This window comes from Hesperophylax consimilis, chromosome 31, assembly GCF_061612785.1.
Source record: "Hesperophylax consimilis isolate HC1 chromosome 31, BYU_Hcon_1.0, whole genome shotgun sequence".
NCBI classification, from domain to species: Eukaryota; Metazoa; Arthropoda; class Insecta; order Trichoptera; family Limnephilidae; genus Hesperophylax; species Hesperophylax consimilis.
In genome coordinates this window covers 12364151-12382509 of record NC_142866.1, presented here as the reverse complement: position 1 = coordinate 12382509, position 18359 = coordinate 12364151, and the positions used below count along the sequence as shown (strand labels likewise).

Below are 18359 nucleotides of genomic sequence, written 5' to 3'. Positions count from 1 at the left end.
TAGGTAATCTCGAAGGCCTATCGTAAATCGGATCATCAAATGTTGTACGAAAGCTAAACTAACGTAATGTTAAGTTAATATGTTTATTCGTTGGGAAATTAAGTCGTTTTTAGAATTATTACCTATGACCTACTTAACTTGTCATAGTTCCCTATGACAAGCCTACTGCTTCAAAATATACACTGGAAGAACTTTATTACGAACTAATGCAAAATCATGTGTTGGTTTGAATATTTGATGTCTCAGAAATATTTCATATGCTTTAATATACTGTCAGTAGAACACATCTTGGCCTAAATTATCTGAAATAATCGAGTATTTTTCTATTAGTATTGTTATAAGCCCACAACAAAATAAAGTATCAGGCCTATAAATTAGCCAGACATATTTAAAATTCAAAATCTTGTCCGCACGAACACATTTTTGGTTATGGTTTTACTGTATGATGTGGGAAATTAAGTTTTTTAGACAATTTTCTTACACTATTTAAAAATTTGTAAAAAAAAATAAAACACACTTTTGGAGATTTTTTTTCTTACATAAATCAAAATAGGCGGCTAAGCGGGAATTTAAACCTTATCGCCATCTCCATAAAGAGTGTTATTATTAGCGGTCCAAATCCAAATGTTACACGACTTGGTTCTTAACCTTAAATACATTATTTAACGTCAGTACCTGTTATTGGTTAGTGCTAAGTGTTCAAATTCCCTCTTTAAATATCAAAAGTGATGGTGGGCAGTAAATTTTTGTATATTTTTTACATTTAAAAATATGGGACATATTTTTGTGTTCGAAAGAACTTTATGCACAAAATGAAAATATAAAAAAATCACCTGTTACTAGCCCATTTTTCTCTTTGTTCATGCAAGTAACTAACTATCACTATTAATTACAAAATATTTTTTACATTTATTTTTAAGAAGATGTGTAGTATATAAAAACAAAAATAGATAGGTATGTAGTTTCTTTTAGTCCTTTCACTAAGAGACCTTGTGCTAAGCCAAACTATGTTTTGGATAGAGGATTTTTAATAACTTCTACTACGATGCTTATTTTAAAAATAGTCAGTTCTTTTTCTGATATTGTTTATTCTGATTCGACAGATCGTGAGCCAAAGCGCACGAACGCGCTCTGGCGGAATAAAAATGCACTAGCAGTTAAAAACCCGCTCCGCGGGTTTTTTGCTGCTAGGCCCTGCGGGCGGCACTTGGTTGGGCTTTGCCCAGTTTAAGTGATACTAACAACAGTTACATTTAATAGGTACATAGTCGGTCATTCACAAAAAGAGGGTGAGTATATATTGGAAATAGATTATTACAATATAGCGCCCCTGAGGTGATATCTCACAAAAGCGGCGCTATACAAATTGTCCAATAAATAAATATAATGTTAACATTTTATTGCGTACTTATGCATTGATATACAATGGAAATAGATAATATAATGCAATCTTATTAAACTTAATTCAATCACAAATAACTTTGTTTACATCAATTTATTATATACAACCACTACATGATTAAAGTTCACCTCATCAGGAGTAAATACACACCGAAGTGAAAAATTAAATGTAGATTACAATTGGAAAGAAGAAGTTGAAGGAGGGGGGAGAGGTTAGAGTGGGCGGGGTTTATCAGAATTGGGAATTACAATATCGTTAGACGGGAAAGACCAGTTGAGTGGGAAAATATTTAAAAGAGAGTTTTTTTTTAAATCTTGTTTATTATATCTGCTTTTATATTAACATGTTTTCCAATTTCTAAAAATATAAATTATTTATTTGCGATGCTTTATATCCTGTGTGAAGTATTTTAAGACCCGAAATATAATCATATAATCATAAAACAATATATTCATAAAACAAAAAGCATTTTATAACGGTTATTCCAATAAATTGGTAGTTGAAATACTAAATAAAAAATTAAACATGATCTCTACAAATGGTAAATTTACCCTATTTCTAAAGATAGATATAAGCAATGGCGTAGAATTCTATTTGTGGATAACGATATTTCCAAAATTATAAATAAAAACTTTCCTGGTACACTACTAACAAAATGAAGAAATCTATTCTTAATAATAAAGATATCGATAATCAAACAAAAAAATCGGGAGTTTATAAACTCGATTGGGATGAGTGTAATTTATTTTACAAATGTAGAACCAATAGAAACTTTGAAGTCAGAACTAAAGAATATCTCGAAGCTAATTGGAAATAGTGAATTTGTGTTTGATCATATTTTGAATAATGATCACACTTGATAAAATTTCAGTTCTTAAAATACTCCACACAGGATATAAAGCATTGAAAATAAATAATTTTAATTTTAGAAATAAGAAAACATGTCAATATAAAATCAGATATAATTAATAAGCAAAAAAAATTATAAACTCTCTTTTAAATATTTTCCCACTCAACTGGTCTTTCAGGTCTAACGATATTGTAATTCCTAATTCTGCCCACTCTTACCGCCCACTCTTACCCCTCCCCCTTACTTCCACTTCTTCTTTCCAATTGTAATTTATATATAATTTTTGACTTGTATCTTACTCCTGATGAGGTGAACTTCGTTCATGTAACATGTGGAGGTTGTATGTAATTAAGTGATGTAAACAAAGTTATTTATGTTTTAATAAAATAAATAATGTCATTACAAAGTGATAAGCTTCCAGAAGAAATCTTCATATTAAACGCTTGTTAATGGTCCAGTAATTTTGCGTTGGTTAGATGCATATTTAAATATACGCGCCAGTCATTTGGTTCGTTATTATACCGCCAGAGGGGCAGAGTGGTCGAATTTTGCCTACAGACCCCCTTTCGGGATTTAAGCGAAACAAACTATTTGAATTCGACCAATCAGAGGGCCTACATCGTCCAGACGCAAGGGTATTAATACTATCAGATTATCAAATACGGCTACCATCTTGACAGGATTGACCGGACCCGCAAAATGCAAATTGATCGAGTTAAAACAGAACATTGCTGCCCTCATTAAATTAAGTATTCACAAAGAAAATCGTTTTTGTTTTGCTTAACAACATTATTATTACAAATTACAACACTGAAACCATTTTATTGAAGAATATTTAAAAATCACTATACATCTCTGAGTAGTTACCCGCCCACATCATTCAGGCAGGGCCTTATTGCTTTGTACATTTTGAGGTAACGTCACTTCACAAAGCCCCAAAGGACACATTATATATTATAAAACAGTAATACAAAATACCTACGAAAATTGAAATTCTATCCGCCTGAAGTTTGAAAGATAATATTACAATTTTCCCAGTTATGTATGAAATTCTGTAGAGAATCTTCTATGTTAAATAATTTAATAAAATACTTCATAATATTAATAAAACGGTGGAATTCAAATCATGCGTGCTTTGAAAAACTCCGCTACTAAAGGTATTTAATAATTTTCAAAGTAGATGAAATCAGGCCACAGTATACTTCCTGAGACGACAGACTAAAAAGCAAATATCTCGTCGTATTAAAAAAAGTGTACAACGTTCCGTGAAACAATTTTCATTTGAGAATACTGAACATTTAAAAAGGAGCCATCGATTTGAAAGTTGTAACCGAATTATTAGTCGAGCTTTTAATTTGGCAATTTCCCCACCAGTCAAATACTAATTTAGTTGAAGTACGCGGCTTGATTCAACTGCCACGATGCTGTTTATTAAAATGTTTACTTATACTTATGGCTACCGAGTCTAATTCGATTTTTGATGATTTGTTCACTTGAAGTTTAAAAGCAAAACAAAGCTTGTTTCTAAAATCTTAGCGTAATTCCATTAATGCGTAGGCAATCAAAAAATTAATAGGTAGAGTTTAATTTTCGGTTAGCAAAAGTTGATATTTAAACAAGAAGTGAAATTTAAAGAAAACCCAAGATTTTAGAGAGTATACATAATCAAATTCATTATTAAATCTCTACGACCACCAAAATGTAATACTTTTAAACGCACGGAGACAAATGATCCTGTCAAAAAAGTGACAGCATGCGAACTTCGTGATAAAAAAATAGTCATTCAGAATGTATCAAAAATACGTGTTCTTTTCCTAATAGCATGATGGAATGCTACAATATAAGTATGTCAGTATCAATATCAGTATTTGTATGAATACGTGTTCCACCGTCCTAACAAAATATTTGCTTTTGACTGATAATTTGTTAGTAAATCTTTCAATTGATTCGTTATAGATTTTTTACAAATTTTTTTCTAACACCGTTTAAATCATATTTCTCACCATGGCAGTAAGGGAGACATAACGATTTCTGTTGGACCTGTATAAGTAATGACTCAACGGATAATATCTTTAACAGTATTTCATATCAGTAAGTTTTCACAAATATAAAACTACAAAATGTGTGAAATAAATCATTATCATGTTAATTGAAATGATTGAAAGTATATATTAGCACTTATTTTAATTTTAATCTAGCCTAAGTTAGCGTTAGATTTTTTTTAATTGCTTAATTACATTCTATGTGTATTGTATTTAACGTTTATCGCAACACGTTATTGCCAGTAGGCACGACGCTCAGTGGACAGTTATGCGTTATGTGAAGCATTTATCACTCCCTTGGCACGTGGCTACAGTCAAATTCTGTCCCTTCAAGGGCTGTTAATGTTATTATTACGTAATTTAAGTTCTAAAAATCTAGATTTGTGTTCAACTATAGTAACAATGTCACGTTAATAAAACTTGACGTTTTAATATATTAGCAATAGCTCAGATCATCAATGTGTATTTGAAGATTATAGTGAAATCAACTGATTTAGTTAATGTCGTGGTGATACGTGCAGTGAATGACAATGGTATTTGACATTATAAAAGACAAACACTAAATCGAAGTGGAATGATGGCGGACTTACATGGCTTGCGGTGAATTGAACCCACGACCCACGACGCCTTGCTTTGCTGAGACTCCCCATTCCAAATTTCTACCAACATATTAACCATATTTTTAAAGCCAAAATATTTTGTAAGATCTTTATTTAGATGCCGAGTTGAAAAGTAATTATATGAAATTACCTCGATAAAAAAACATCGCAAATTCAACTCCAAATATCATTAAAAATAAAATTACAGTGTTTCTTTAAATGCTACATAACTCAGATGTCGAAAGATTTTTGCTCTATTTTAAATAAGTATTTTTTCAAATATTTTCACTGCAATCGCTTACGCCTGTTATTTATAGTGTTTTTGTTATCATTCGTATTTACATATCTCCCTTTCAAACTGTATTCAGTGATCTTCAGAGAATCAATTCAAAATTAGTCATTTTTTTAATAAACAAAAAATTATCAGCATGCCTGCTTTTGAACACGTGTTTTTCTTTTATCTAATTTTCAAAACTTAATAAAACCTTTAGAGCATGTATTGTTAGCTAATATTATAATATTATCCTTATGGCATCTTTAGACTGGTACACTTAAATCGTTTGTATATATTGCATTTATCAACAATAAGCTTTATTGGCAATATACAAGCATTATCAAATGTACCAATTTTGGTTTTGCGTGATGATGGGCATTAATTATTCCTGCGTGAAATCATTCATGCCTAATGCCCAAATCTGCTTTGAATTTAAATGTCATTTTGAAATGGAACTGCTTGTGTGAAGAATAATTTAGACAGACTATAATGTGGGTACATACCTACAATATAATATTTTAACAGAAAACTATTTAAATTGGAATTTTAACATACCGTGATTTTTGAGTCTGAGCTAGTACAACGTAATGACTTCTAAACAAAATTGCATATTTAAGACCAATTTTGTTGTATCGTTGGCGGAGCGGCTTTATTTGTTTGATTTTTAATACTTTTTCACTGCAATGTATTTACTATATCTGAAACACATGTACCTAAATATCGACGCATTCGACTTTGAGTCAGTGGAACGTAAGTTCCATTCCAAATGAAATTGAAGATTGTGGTATTTTCTTTTCGTGTATATTCTGGGTGTTTGGATTTAACACTTCCATCTGCGTCACTTAAGACGAGACAATATTATACTAAAAAAAACAGAAGCTTAAGGTCGTAAGTGAAGCAGCCGTGCACAAAAATATGCGATGCGCAGCCCTGGTGTATTGGATAGAACCGCGGTTGATTTGCCCTAGTAAATATCTAAAATAAAGTGATAATCTTGACGACGTAAGTGCTGAAGTCGTGTAAAAAAAATTTCACGCGCGGTCCGGCGTAATGGACGGACCCACGGTCGACTTTGCCCTAGCAGACCTAGAAAATTGATATATCCGTGGGTTTATTTTAATTATTACTCGACGCTTATATTTTAATTATTTCCGATGAACGTATTACGAAAATCTCGAATGTTAATAGATTGAACCCTGGGGAATATACTTATTCATCTTCTAGAAAAATAAAATCTGGTGCTTACCGCTAATGTCATAAAATTTTCAGACCTTTATTCATAAAATATTGGAATGGTAAGATCCTGTTTTTATTAATCGTAAATATAAAAAAATTACATCCTTAGGGATCCTCATTTGTGATTTTAGTAATACGTTCATCAAAAATAATTAAAATGTGAGCGTCAAGCAAACCCCCATTATTATAGTCTTATGTTGCCTTAAAGTGAGATAACGGATAAGTTTGTCTCAAAGTCTTCCATCTTCTCCTGACAAGTTTAGTATTTCCAGCGCTGAGAAGTTAGATATATGGGGCACACCCCCGTGTATTCTACATTGTAATAAAGTTTTTTTTTTCAAAGTGTGCAAATTGAAAAACCAGATGCGTTAAACAAGTTTTAGTGGGAAATATTGTATAACATTGTTTTCTCTTTTATATTCTTGTTATTATTTCTGTAACATTTGATAATTTTATTATTTGAGCTTCTATTCCCTCACCAGAGTAACACAAGAGCTTTATCTCTTTATAAACAGTGTAACGTGTACAAATAATTGGTATATTTAATGTAAAAATACGTATTGCAAATAATGAAAAAAAAAGTCACATGTATTCTATGCTTTAAGCTGTTTATTTATGATAATCTATGGCATCCCCAATTGTGAGGCTTTATACTGTGAGGCTGAAGGTGAGGGGAGTAAATGAGATGAGTAAGAGTAAGGTGGCACATACCTGGATACTCTGATCCGGTCACCAAACACGGTTAAAGCAACGTTTCGACTCTAAATGCTGATCTTTCGTCAGGGCGGTACTGAAAGTATCTACCACTCTGGAATGTTCGGCAATATAGGTAGATATTTTTTTTTCAATTAATAAATTGTTATATACGTTTACAAGACATAATCGCTCTTGTAAATCTGATTAATTTAAATCACTAAATATAAAAACTATATTATGTGATCTACATCGGCTTGAAATAAAACGGATATCGTAAATTTACAGGACATATTTCTACTGCTAGTCCCTAGACAGGCCAATGAATTTTATTATCTGTTCAAGAGAAAATTTAAATATTTAAAAATGTTTTTTCGAAATATCCGAAGTAAGTTTCAATCGTTTAATATCATATTATTGTTTGAATGATATGTGGGTATGTTAAATTTATTTTAGTGTTTTTTGCTCGGTTTTCGGACATTATGTATTTTGTGTATTAATTAAATTTTTTGAATTAATTTTGTGGCATCCCTGCTCTCCGGGCCTAGGTTAGTCTGCGCGATCTGCTCCACAATATGTGATTGTTGTTATTAATCAGGGCTGTCATAGTCTGTCAAGGCGACGGGACGGGCTCGTCATACGGGAATTCGGGCGGGGCGGAATCCAATCAACAGGAACAAGCAGCCTGCAATTCCTCCCGACTGCAAGAGTACCCACCCACCTAACTCACTCAACAGATAAACCGCTAGAAGTGTTTTGTGGGTGTGTCTGTAGCAAGAATAAAGCTCAATATTCCCTTACTTCTGGTGTAATTGACAAAACATATCAACTTCTAAATTCATTGTTCAGCACGATAAATGCATTTACCCATTTGTTTTTGGAAGGTGTTTAATATCTGTGTAGTAATTCTTTTTTTTAATATCGAAATATCACAGTATTTTTCTGGAATCCAGGAGTCCAAATATCATTTTAGCTGAAGAGATAAAACCTATACTGTTATAAGGAACCAAATGCACCAGTAATGCATTTTGTTTTATAAAGTAATTGTGTGAAGCTAGAGCCAAATCTACAAAATCAAATAAAATGTTTGTTATATTTTTTGCTTTGTCACGAGCAGTAAAATGGGACCTGACTATGTCGTTTATGATCTGACCGAAACGTCAGTACGCCGCAACATCCAAAACCAAATCCATTTAACTCTGTAAATGTAGTGTATTTTTATTATGTCTCCGACACAGACAACTATTAAAATTTGATGAGTTTTTATCGCAGTCTATTGCACAAGTAGATTGCCTTTTCTGTGTTGTACAAAATATGAGCACGTTTTGGTCCGCCTTGTAGCGGCAGGCAGCGGTGACAAGGTCCTGGTGACAGGTGACAGCTTTTCAATTAAAAACCGTTTATTCGAAAATAGATAGAATTTTTCAGAAATATTGTTTATTTATGTGGTTATGAACAGTTTTGCATGGAAAGTGGTTGCCAGAACCAGTCCAATGTGCACCTACATACCTACAGTTATATATATTTTTAGCAATTTTGAATATCCTCAAGCCTTACATTATTTTTTCACGCTGTTTTCCTCATCACATCATATTTTTTCTGCCACATCGCGGAAAATTAACGACCCCCGTGCATTGTTTCATATAATTAATTTGAGTTGTTTCAAAATTAATTCAATAAAATAAATGTATAGTATATTTGCGGCATGTTCCAGAGTGAAGTTGAATGTTTTCTCGGTATCGCCCTGGTTATGGTGGTAATATACAACAATTACGAATTGAAATGTTGCTTGAATCGACTTTAGCTGTGTTTGGTGACCACATTTTAATCGCCAGGTTCTGACCCATCTGCATTTTCTCATCAACTTCTCGTCAGTCTCACAAAATACCCCAATTGGGGATGCAATAGTCTCACTGGCTCCAGACGGTTGGGAGCAGTTGAGACAATTTAAAACAAATTATTTTGAAACTGTTAAAATTGCCCACAGTCGATGGCACTACGGGGTTTGGGGGATATTGTGAAGTTAACAAAAATAAAGAGGAGGTGAAGATTTGTAAGAGGAAGGTTGAAAGTTCCAAACTGTTTACTTTTGGTTCTTAAATATTGCTTGCTACTTTGGTAAATTATAATTAAAAAATAAGTTGAGACGCCATGTTATTTGTTCATTATTTCCAATAGTTAAATATGTATTAAGAATAAAAGGGAGTATGAACTAAGATGGCTATGCGGGTAGATATTACATTTAAGAGTTTAAATAAATTATTACATAACTGAAGTCAGTTAGTTAATCTAATAGGTATCATATAAATTTCGGTTTATAATGAACTTTAAAATCATTAATTTTAACATTCAGATTTAATCAAAGATAAAAAAATCCATATTTCATTAGCAATCAATTCGTATAATAATAATTCGTCAGTCACCGGAGATAATTTAAAATCCAACACAACCGTTAAATTAAATTGATAGAATGTACATTTTCGTCGAATCGAAAAAGGCATCAACATAAAGGCCCTAGTAATTTACATAACGCAACGTGTATTTAATGGACATTTGTGTACTTTGGGCTCCGGGTCGTCCGTAATATTTAATTAATGACTGTGGCAGTGAATACGTATAGTAAATAGTTGTTTGGCTCTCAATAATGCCTATCTTTTAATTCAATCTCACTTTCTTGCCCAAACTGAATAGTTTCACAGGGCTGTGGTGTGCCCATCTTTGAGAGCGTGGCTGGACTATTTCAGGAATCTGGGCGGCTGTACGCTGATCACTGTAGGTACAGCGGTTGATCCTTTGGGAATGCCTCTTCATGTTATTAGTGCGCTTATCTTTGACACTATTGACAGAGGAATGGTAATGGTGACTGTCTACTGAAGGGGGTTATATTTTCATAAATTCCCAATAGAATTAAAAATATACATTCAAATTTTAAAATCAGGTAGGAATCAAAATTAGAGATGAAACTAAGATAAATCGGCTGTTTGTTTTCTGAAAATTGTTCAAATCATATCTGACATTACCATTCGTTGAATAAATGAGAGAAAACGTTGTCTACTAACTGACCTGATTTTTATATTTTTGTTGTTTGTAAAGTTATTTTTATTTTTTATTATATTTAGGAATCAAATTATTATTTACCAATTATAATTATTAAATTGTGGAATGAATTTTACGTTTAAATAAATAAGTTTCATTAATTAAGTTTTAAACAAAAATAATATAAATAATAATATTATTATTATTTTTATTGTTTTGTATTTATTTTCCTTATACAATGCACTGGCATAGTGTTGATTGACTAGATGATCATTTGTGGAAAAGTGTGTGGAAGGGTTTAGTTTTTCCTATGGGGAAGATTTAACCCGGACATAAAATCGGAAAATTACCTCAAGGACGCTATACAATTTATTGCGAATTCTTAGTCTCTATCTAATTTTATTATTTACAAAAAGATTCAGAAAAACATACTTATCTGGCTGGTCACTTCAGATAAACACACTTTCATTGAAAAGTTTACGACTTTGCAAGCAGAGGACACTATAGTAAAAACAATGGACATTCATTTTACGTATGCTATTTTGCCCTCCATTACTAATAAAATTACATTTATTAGAAAATTTGTGAGAGAAGAGTTGAAATGACATTAAAAAGCTTATAAGAAAACTTACACTTTTTCACATTTAGATACAGCAACTATATATAACTGCATCATATACAAATTCAAACAATAAGTTAACTATAAAAAACGGTAAAAATTAATTTTCAATATTTATCACACGATAAATTACCAGCATTTTATTTTTTGGTATAAACCATTTCACTAGATAGAGGCTGCTCCTAGGTTGTAGAAAATGAATTAATTTTTTGGAATTTTTAAAGTAATTATGTAATATAAACTAATATTTAAAGAGAAAATAAATAAAATACGTAATGTACATTTTTTGTTGGCTTTGCTGCCTGGTCACCCCAGTGCACATAGCTTTCCTTCATTCAGCGCAGCCATATTTCACTGAATAATTGACGATTATCTGGGATTGTTGGGAAGATCGTAATGCTCTTCCGTTAAGCCTAGTCATTACCTCATCTTGCACCATACAATTACCACCAATATTGTAATGCCTTGCATCATTACTACTTTCCTGCCCATCGTTGCATTAAATGTTAACCAAAGAAATTAAGCTACAGCTGCAACCTTACAATAAATAACAATTTTTCACTATCTGTTCCTTCATAATATGGATGTTTGTAAATTAACTTTTTGTCAGATAAGTAATAATTCGCTAAAATCGATGCAATCATCGAAGACAATATTAATACAAACGAACAGAAAATCAGAAAAAGATTTGGTTGAATCTAGGAATTAAACCTAGAACCTCAGCCTTGCCGGGGTTTTTCTATATCACTGAGCTAATTCGACCCTTTCCTCTTCGGTCATATTTAACCCTATCATAAGACTTATCAGTTTGACTAAGACTTACCAACATTATCTTCATGTTATTAACGCATATTGTTATTGGTTGCTATCTTTACGTACGATCGCTAGATTCCACCCGAACTAAATGCAATCTAGACAGTATCTTAGATAAATATGTCCATTTTTATTTTAATGCGCCACATATATTGACTTTTCTGCAAGTTTATGTTGAATATTTTTATTTTTGGAAATTTGAAATAGAAAAATTATCTAGGAATTTAACTGAAGGAAATATGCTAAGGATCTGGGTTCAATTCCTAGATGCGACCGTATTTTTTTCTGATTTTCTATTTCAAATTATCCTTTGCGAATTGCTAATAATGTCTCTTAATTATTAAATATATCTTTCATATTTGTAATAAGCATTTACTTTGCGGCTCGTCATAATTTACAATAAAAGATATCAATTTTTTTTAGACCACTTTAATTTTAATTGGACTTTACCGGTTTCGGAAGCACCCTTCCTTTGTCAGGAGAATATATTAAGGAGAGTATATTCTAAACGTAAGTCCATGCCAAAATATTGTATTTACATCAGATACAGATATAATCCCAAAAACAGTTTTTAAAATTTGCATTTTCAATTTCAGCTTTCTCAATATTGTGGTTGGTGGAGATACAATTGGTTAATTCTAATTCTAATCCGATTACTAATAAAAACTGCTCTATAAAGGTTTAATCTTGGCACATAATAGTAAACCTTTTGTTACTCACAATCGCCGAAGGGATCACGAAAGTGAACCCTAAGTTACCTGTAAAGTAACCATGCACCGTGCATTGGTACGAGCAGTAAACCGCCTGTATAGTGTACCTGTAGATGTTGTGGGCCGCGTGTCGTTAGTGTGTTGTGAGTTCACTCCCCGGCCGCCTAAATTATGCTAATGCTCCGATAAAATTTCCATTTAATTTGTCAGTTGCAGGTCCCCGATGAATTTATTCAACGCCGCGGTCCCCGTTAATAGTGGATACAGAGCCTAATGCCCGCTCAATGGTCGACGGCCGAGAACAAAAAATACTTATTTATTGCTATCGGTTGCCAAATACTTGAGTACCTGGTACCCCGTACCTCTAAATCTGACCCCTTACAGATCTAGTTTAAAAAAAATTTAATATTTTTATTTTTATTTGCATGTAATACTATTTTTTAAAGAAAAGCAGTTGAATATTTTTTTTTACAGAAAGATATCAGAATAACATTGAAAGCCCAATGTTGAAGACAAAGCGTACTCAAAATATCTCCCTTTATCTAGGAATGTTCATGAATCGAAATGTTAGTGAGCTTGATTTCCCTTTTATTAAAATACGAAATTATGATGTATTAAAATATTTCTGGTAAAAAATGGACTTCAAATCTAAACGGTTTTTGTTGTAAAAATACCACATTTTCTCCCCTTCTAAAATGGATTTTATAATTAGGGATGTGACAATTTAAGAGAAATATGGGCGGCGGAGGAAATTAAATAAATTCCAGTCTATGAAAGCGTTGGCATTCAATTATTTTGTTAGAATATAAGTAGAAACATGAATTTTCTATCACTGAGAAAGAGGGTCCGCTAAAGCATACTCACTGGGTCGGCGAGATAAACAACCTAGTCGTAGTCGGGAAAAGTAAGCAAACAGATTGAGACAGACAAGTCTATTGACAACTGTAGGTAGACAGTACCTCGTGATGATCATCTTGTGGACGTATCTATTGTGGATTGTAGCGGTGACCAGATCAGCATCGCCTCGCCTCGGGACAAGTAGTGAAATAAGGCGTGGCAATGCCGAGCTGATAATGTGTGCGCGGTAACCTTCAGCAAGACTCTCAGCAGTCGGGAGCCAGTGGAACTATGGCATTCCCAAGTGAGGCAGAGGGAAGGGAATAAGATAGAGAAAAGGAAGATTAAAAAGTGCCTGGCTATTCAGATCTAGTCATCAAACTCGGCTAAAGCTATTTCAAGCATTTTTTTGATTCCGAATGGTGGCCTTAAACCGGAGAGATTCTTATACAATCTAATAACTTAATACCAAGCACAGGCTTTTTTTAAATAAATAAGTTTTTCCGAGATTGGTGAAATTTTGCACACTTTTCATAACAGGATGAAGGCCACTGTCTACTTGAACCAACCTCGCACCCGCTTCCCCACACCTAAAGAATAAGTTTTTTTTTGCTTCTTGAAGAAATTTTACACATTTTACGGAAAATTAATACATACGTTTGATATCGAAAGCTCGGGCAACGCCGGAGAACACCAGTTATAAAACTTAGTTTAATAATATTTACAGTACGCTCTAAACGTTTAACCTACTCTATTAAGATAAAATTGCCAAGATTTGAAAAAAAAACAGGCACACTATTTCAATTGTTCAATCGAGAAAGAAAACACACGGAGAAAAAATATTACTTATCAGGACTAATGCAGGTACATGAAAACGTATTCCGATATATTAAGAATGTACTAAAAGTTTTACAGAAAACGCTCTGCAATCCCGTTTCTAACCTAATTTTAATAAATCAAAAATACTCATATTTCTCCGTGCATTATTGAATGTTTGCTATTTTGTTTGATTTTTTTAGTACCTACTGACTTTTATTTCCATAGAATTATTATTCTCTTTCTCTCTCTTTTGAAAGACTCATAAAGCGGCGGTGGTTCGCCATTAGTCTGCTTTTATTCATATCAAAATTATAGACCACGATTTAATTGGAATTTTAATGTAGCATTTGCAAGCTCCTATTCAGGACTCTATTCATTAATAACCTTTTGACGATATTTCCATTTAATCCTTGGCAACATAATCTGCAGACGGGCGATCCGTGCACTGATCACCCAGCTTGATTGGTTGGACATACAAAGTAAAAAATACCTCTGAAAAGAAATTTATCAAAATAAATAAAAAATTGAATTCGCTATTCATAAACTCTTTTGATATGTTTTTTTAATTTTATTTTAAATATGATACCGCACATGAATCCCAAATGTTTCCAACCGTCTAGAGCCAGTGAGACTATGGCATCTCCACTTGGTGAATATTGTGAGGCTGAACGTAGGAGGAAGGGGAAAGACATGGGGTGAGGAAGGTGGGAAGTACCGGGCTATTCAAATCTGGATCTAATTCCGAATGGTGAAATGCTGAAAGTTCACCAGGGCTATGCTAAAAATATCTACCACATGGAACGAGCCTTAAAATCACTTTATATTATTTTTAATGATTGTTTTTTAAACAACACAAATACAATTTTTTTTTCAAAGACATCATATTAAGAATGTTTAATTGGTAGAACCTACAGAAAGGCTGCCATATGACAGCTTTGTGGGACTACCCTAAATTTGTACAAATGCTTTATAAATTAAAAATAATTTCAAAATTAAGAGTAATTATTAAAAATAAAATAAAATATATCCATACATTATATTGATGGGTTATAACCTTCAAAATAAGTTAAAAAGAAGTTACTGAATATTTATTTAGATTTTTAAAAACGTCAAAGTATCCATATAAATAATAAAAATCGGAAATGTTTATTCGAGACACTATCTGGTTTACAAACCAATTTCATTAGAAACCATTTTTATAAGATAGATGCCAAAAATTTTGGGAAAAAATTGTTGCAAGATGATATTGTCAATTATGAATTTCAAATATGAGATCGACAAATATGACGTTTAGTAAATATGTAGCAATGGTCAAGTTGGTTAAGATGCCTGCCCCGGTAAGACAACAGATCCTGGGTTCGATTCCTAGTTATACGATATACCGTTATACCGTTATCTTTTTTAATTTTTCTGGGTCTTGTTCTGTTTCATGTTTCGTTTAGATTTATTAGTATTATCTTCATCTTCAATAAAATGTATTGAGTGAAAATTCGCAAATTAGCCCAGTGATGAAAATATTATAAAATAATTTGTACAGGGTTGTATCGTTCGATGCCTTCATAGTGAAACTATACGATTTTCACCATTTAAAGGTGTTGTTGGTCATCTTTCCAATACACTGAGAAAGAAGTCAGATGAATATATAGTGTAGCTTGTAATACCTGTGTTAATATTATTTATACCGGCATATTTCATTATCTGATAAATGCAACTGTTCAGCCTTAGATGCCTTCTAGGAATTGTATGTTTCTCATGTTGTGAAAGGTGTGAAGTATGTATGTGCATTTAAATTGAGCGTCCTACTTATCCTTTTGTCGCTATGGGTAGTTACCAGACGATGTTCTCGGAAGCGATTTGCTTTGGAAATAGTCACCGGGACAGCATGTAGTTACACAGAGACGGCTGTAAATGTCTTAACAGCCCATTGGCCTGTCATTGTGCCAATGAAATGCGTTTTCAGACGAAAAAAAGTATATTCTTAGTTTATTCAGCCGCCCTGGAACGCGTCCGTTGCGGCCATTATCTAAGTGTTTCGGCGACAGCAAAGAGAGGAAAAGCGACCAAAGAAAGACCGCGTTGAAACGTTTAGATTGTCGTTATTGTGTAGTCCGGCCCCCTTTCGTCCGGGATTTATATTTTGGCCATTTCGACGAAATTATTTAGAAATCTTTTTGACTCGGAACACAACTTTTTGTGTAAAGCTATCACCATATTAGTGGTCCGTCTTAAACGTCAGTGTGCCTGATACATTTACAAAATAAAATACATGAATTTTCCATAAATTTTCTCGTTAAGTAGCATAAAATTAAAAAAATTTATGTCCGTTTGATTGAATTATGTTTGACAAGTGACAACCACACAGAAACGGGAGCGGAAGGGATGCAGAAACTTTGTGAAGTACTTACCTGGCTCTTCAAATCTGGTCACTTATCGTTTCTAATGCCATTTCAATAGTTTTGATTTGCGAACTATCAGCAGGACTATACGAAGGAAATCATCCATTACGGAACGACGGGCAAATATATACCATGTTTAAATTGATTAAATTTTACCGACCGGTCCGTAACCGAGTGGACAAATGCGTCGGATTCTAACTCAGTCGTCGTGGCTTCAACCCTGCTTTCAAAGTCCTTCATTATTTTCAATCAACTTTTTTCCTTTTTAATTATGGAAGTAGGTCAAATAGAGGGTATTCAAATATTATCAGGCTATTCATAACCAGTGAATGCTTGTCACCCTTTTGACAAGTACAAAACTGGTAGTTTTTTACATTATTTATGTTCTTCATACATTAATTGCATTTCTATTATACATTCGAAGAGTCGGTGATATTAAGAAATCATTGATTTTTTGGAGAATGATAGTCAGACCGAATTTAATCACGCGTATAATTTTAATTACAACCTTTCCTGTCTAAGAAAATATACAGGGCCTTAAGATACGTACATGACTTGCTTTGTACCTTACAAAGTAAGTGTTTGTAAGTCAGGTGTGTCTCTTAATACGCTGTATAGTGTATTTCTGTCTTATTTTTACACTGATTTCTGCAGTATTAATAATAATAATACACAGATTTAGGAAATGAAATAAAAAGAATTTGGCATTCTCAGACTATAAAAATATTACCATTCGTTATTTCGGCTACTGGCATTATACCTAGCTCTCTAATTAAAAATTTAGGCGTATTAGATCTATCAAAAAAATTATATATAAAGATGCAAAAGTCGGTCATTTTGAATACATGTAGGATAACAAAAGATTTTTTAAATATTTATGTTGAGGGATCAGTAGGATTTATAGGCCCTGTTAGAAGTTCTACCGAGCCGAACCCTCTGATATGAAAATATCTGGAGACGGTGAATTATTTTCCCATTTGATCTCTGGTGATTTGACGTGTTGTTCTTGTATTGTTTTGTATTTATTTTGCTTATATAATGCACTTACATAATGTTGATTGACTAGATGATCATTTGTGGAAAAGTGAGTGGAAGGGTTAAGTTTTTCCTTTGGGGAAGCCTTAACCCGGACAACTAAATCGGAAGTTTAAAAACGAAAAAAAAAAAATAGACAGGGTGATGAAATTGACTATTCTATGAGATAACAAGATATTAATTGAATTAATATGAATACATATTGATGAACCACGTTGCGTAAAAATATAATTAGTAAAATTTTAAGATGGTAATGTTTGTTTGTTACAGTGCAATGCAACGCTCCACTGGGCATGGAGAGTGGACAGATCCCGGACAAGGACATAACGGCCAGTTCTTCGTTTGACGACGGCAATGTGGGGCCGCAGCACGGAAGGTAGGAACCTTGTATTTATTTCATCTCAACTCATCTTCTTCCCCTAGTATTTTTCGGGATAGGGTTCTATCGCTGCAACAAGTCGTCCCTGTCCTGCACTACATCAACTTAAATAGTATTTTATCGTTATATTTTTACTAATTAGGAACTTGAGTGAAAAATATGATGGCTTTATAATAAATTCATTTAGTCACTAAGGCTAATTCTGTATAATTAAGTTATTATTATGTATACTTATACGTAGAATTAATAAATCATGTTTTATCCACGATTAAAACTATAAGAAACTTAAACGCCCTGTGATTGGTCGGCGGTTTCTGACTGATCCCTCACGAGTTGGTCAGCAGTGTGCATTAAGAATTGGGGCAAAGTGCGATGTAGCAATGTTTTAATGTTTTAACGCACAGACTTTTCTGACGTAACTCTACTTTTATATCAAAATTTGCTTTGCAACTGTTGTGATGAATTATAATTTTGTTTGTCGTGGGCCCGTTTTTGCTAAAGATCACCGCTTTACAATACATACTTGTTTAGTATGAAATTCATGGTTTTATTCGATTTTTGAAAAGTGTATTTGAATTTATATCAAAATACTAATTCAAATAAAACAACATTTCATTAA

General features: G+C 32.8%; 1 protein-coding gene across 1 annotated transcript in view; it reads left to right on the top strand.

Annotated features, from left to right (window-relative positions):
• Positions 1–18359, top strand: part of LOC149409468 (discoidin domain-containing receptor 2-like) — a 628632-nt gene that overhangs the window by 458671 nt on the left and 151602 nt on the right. The window contains 1 exon segment of the mRNA XM_089649799.1: positions 17632–17737. Within this exon segment, the coding sequence (XP_089505925.1) occupies positions 17632–17737 (106 nt within the window).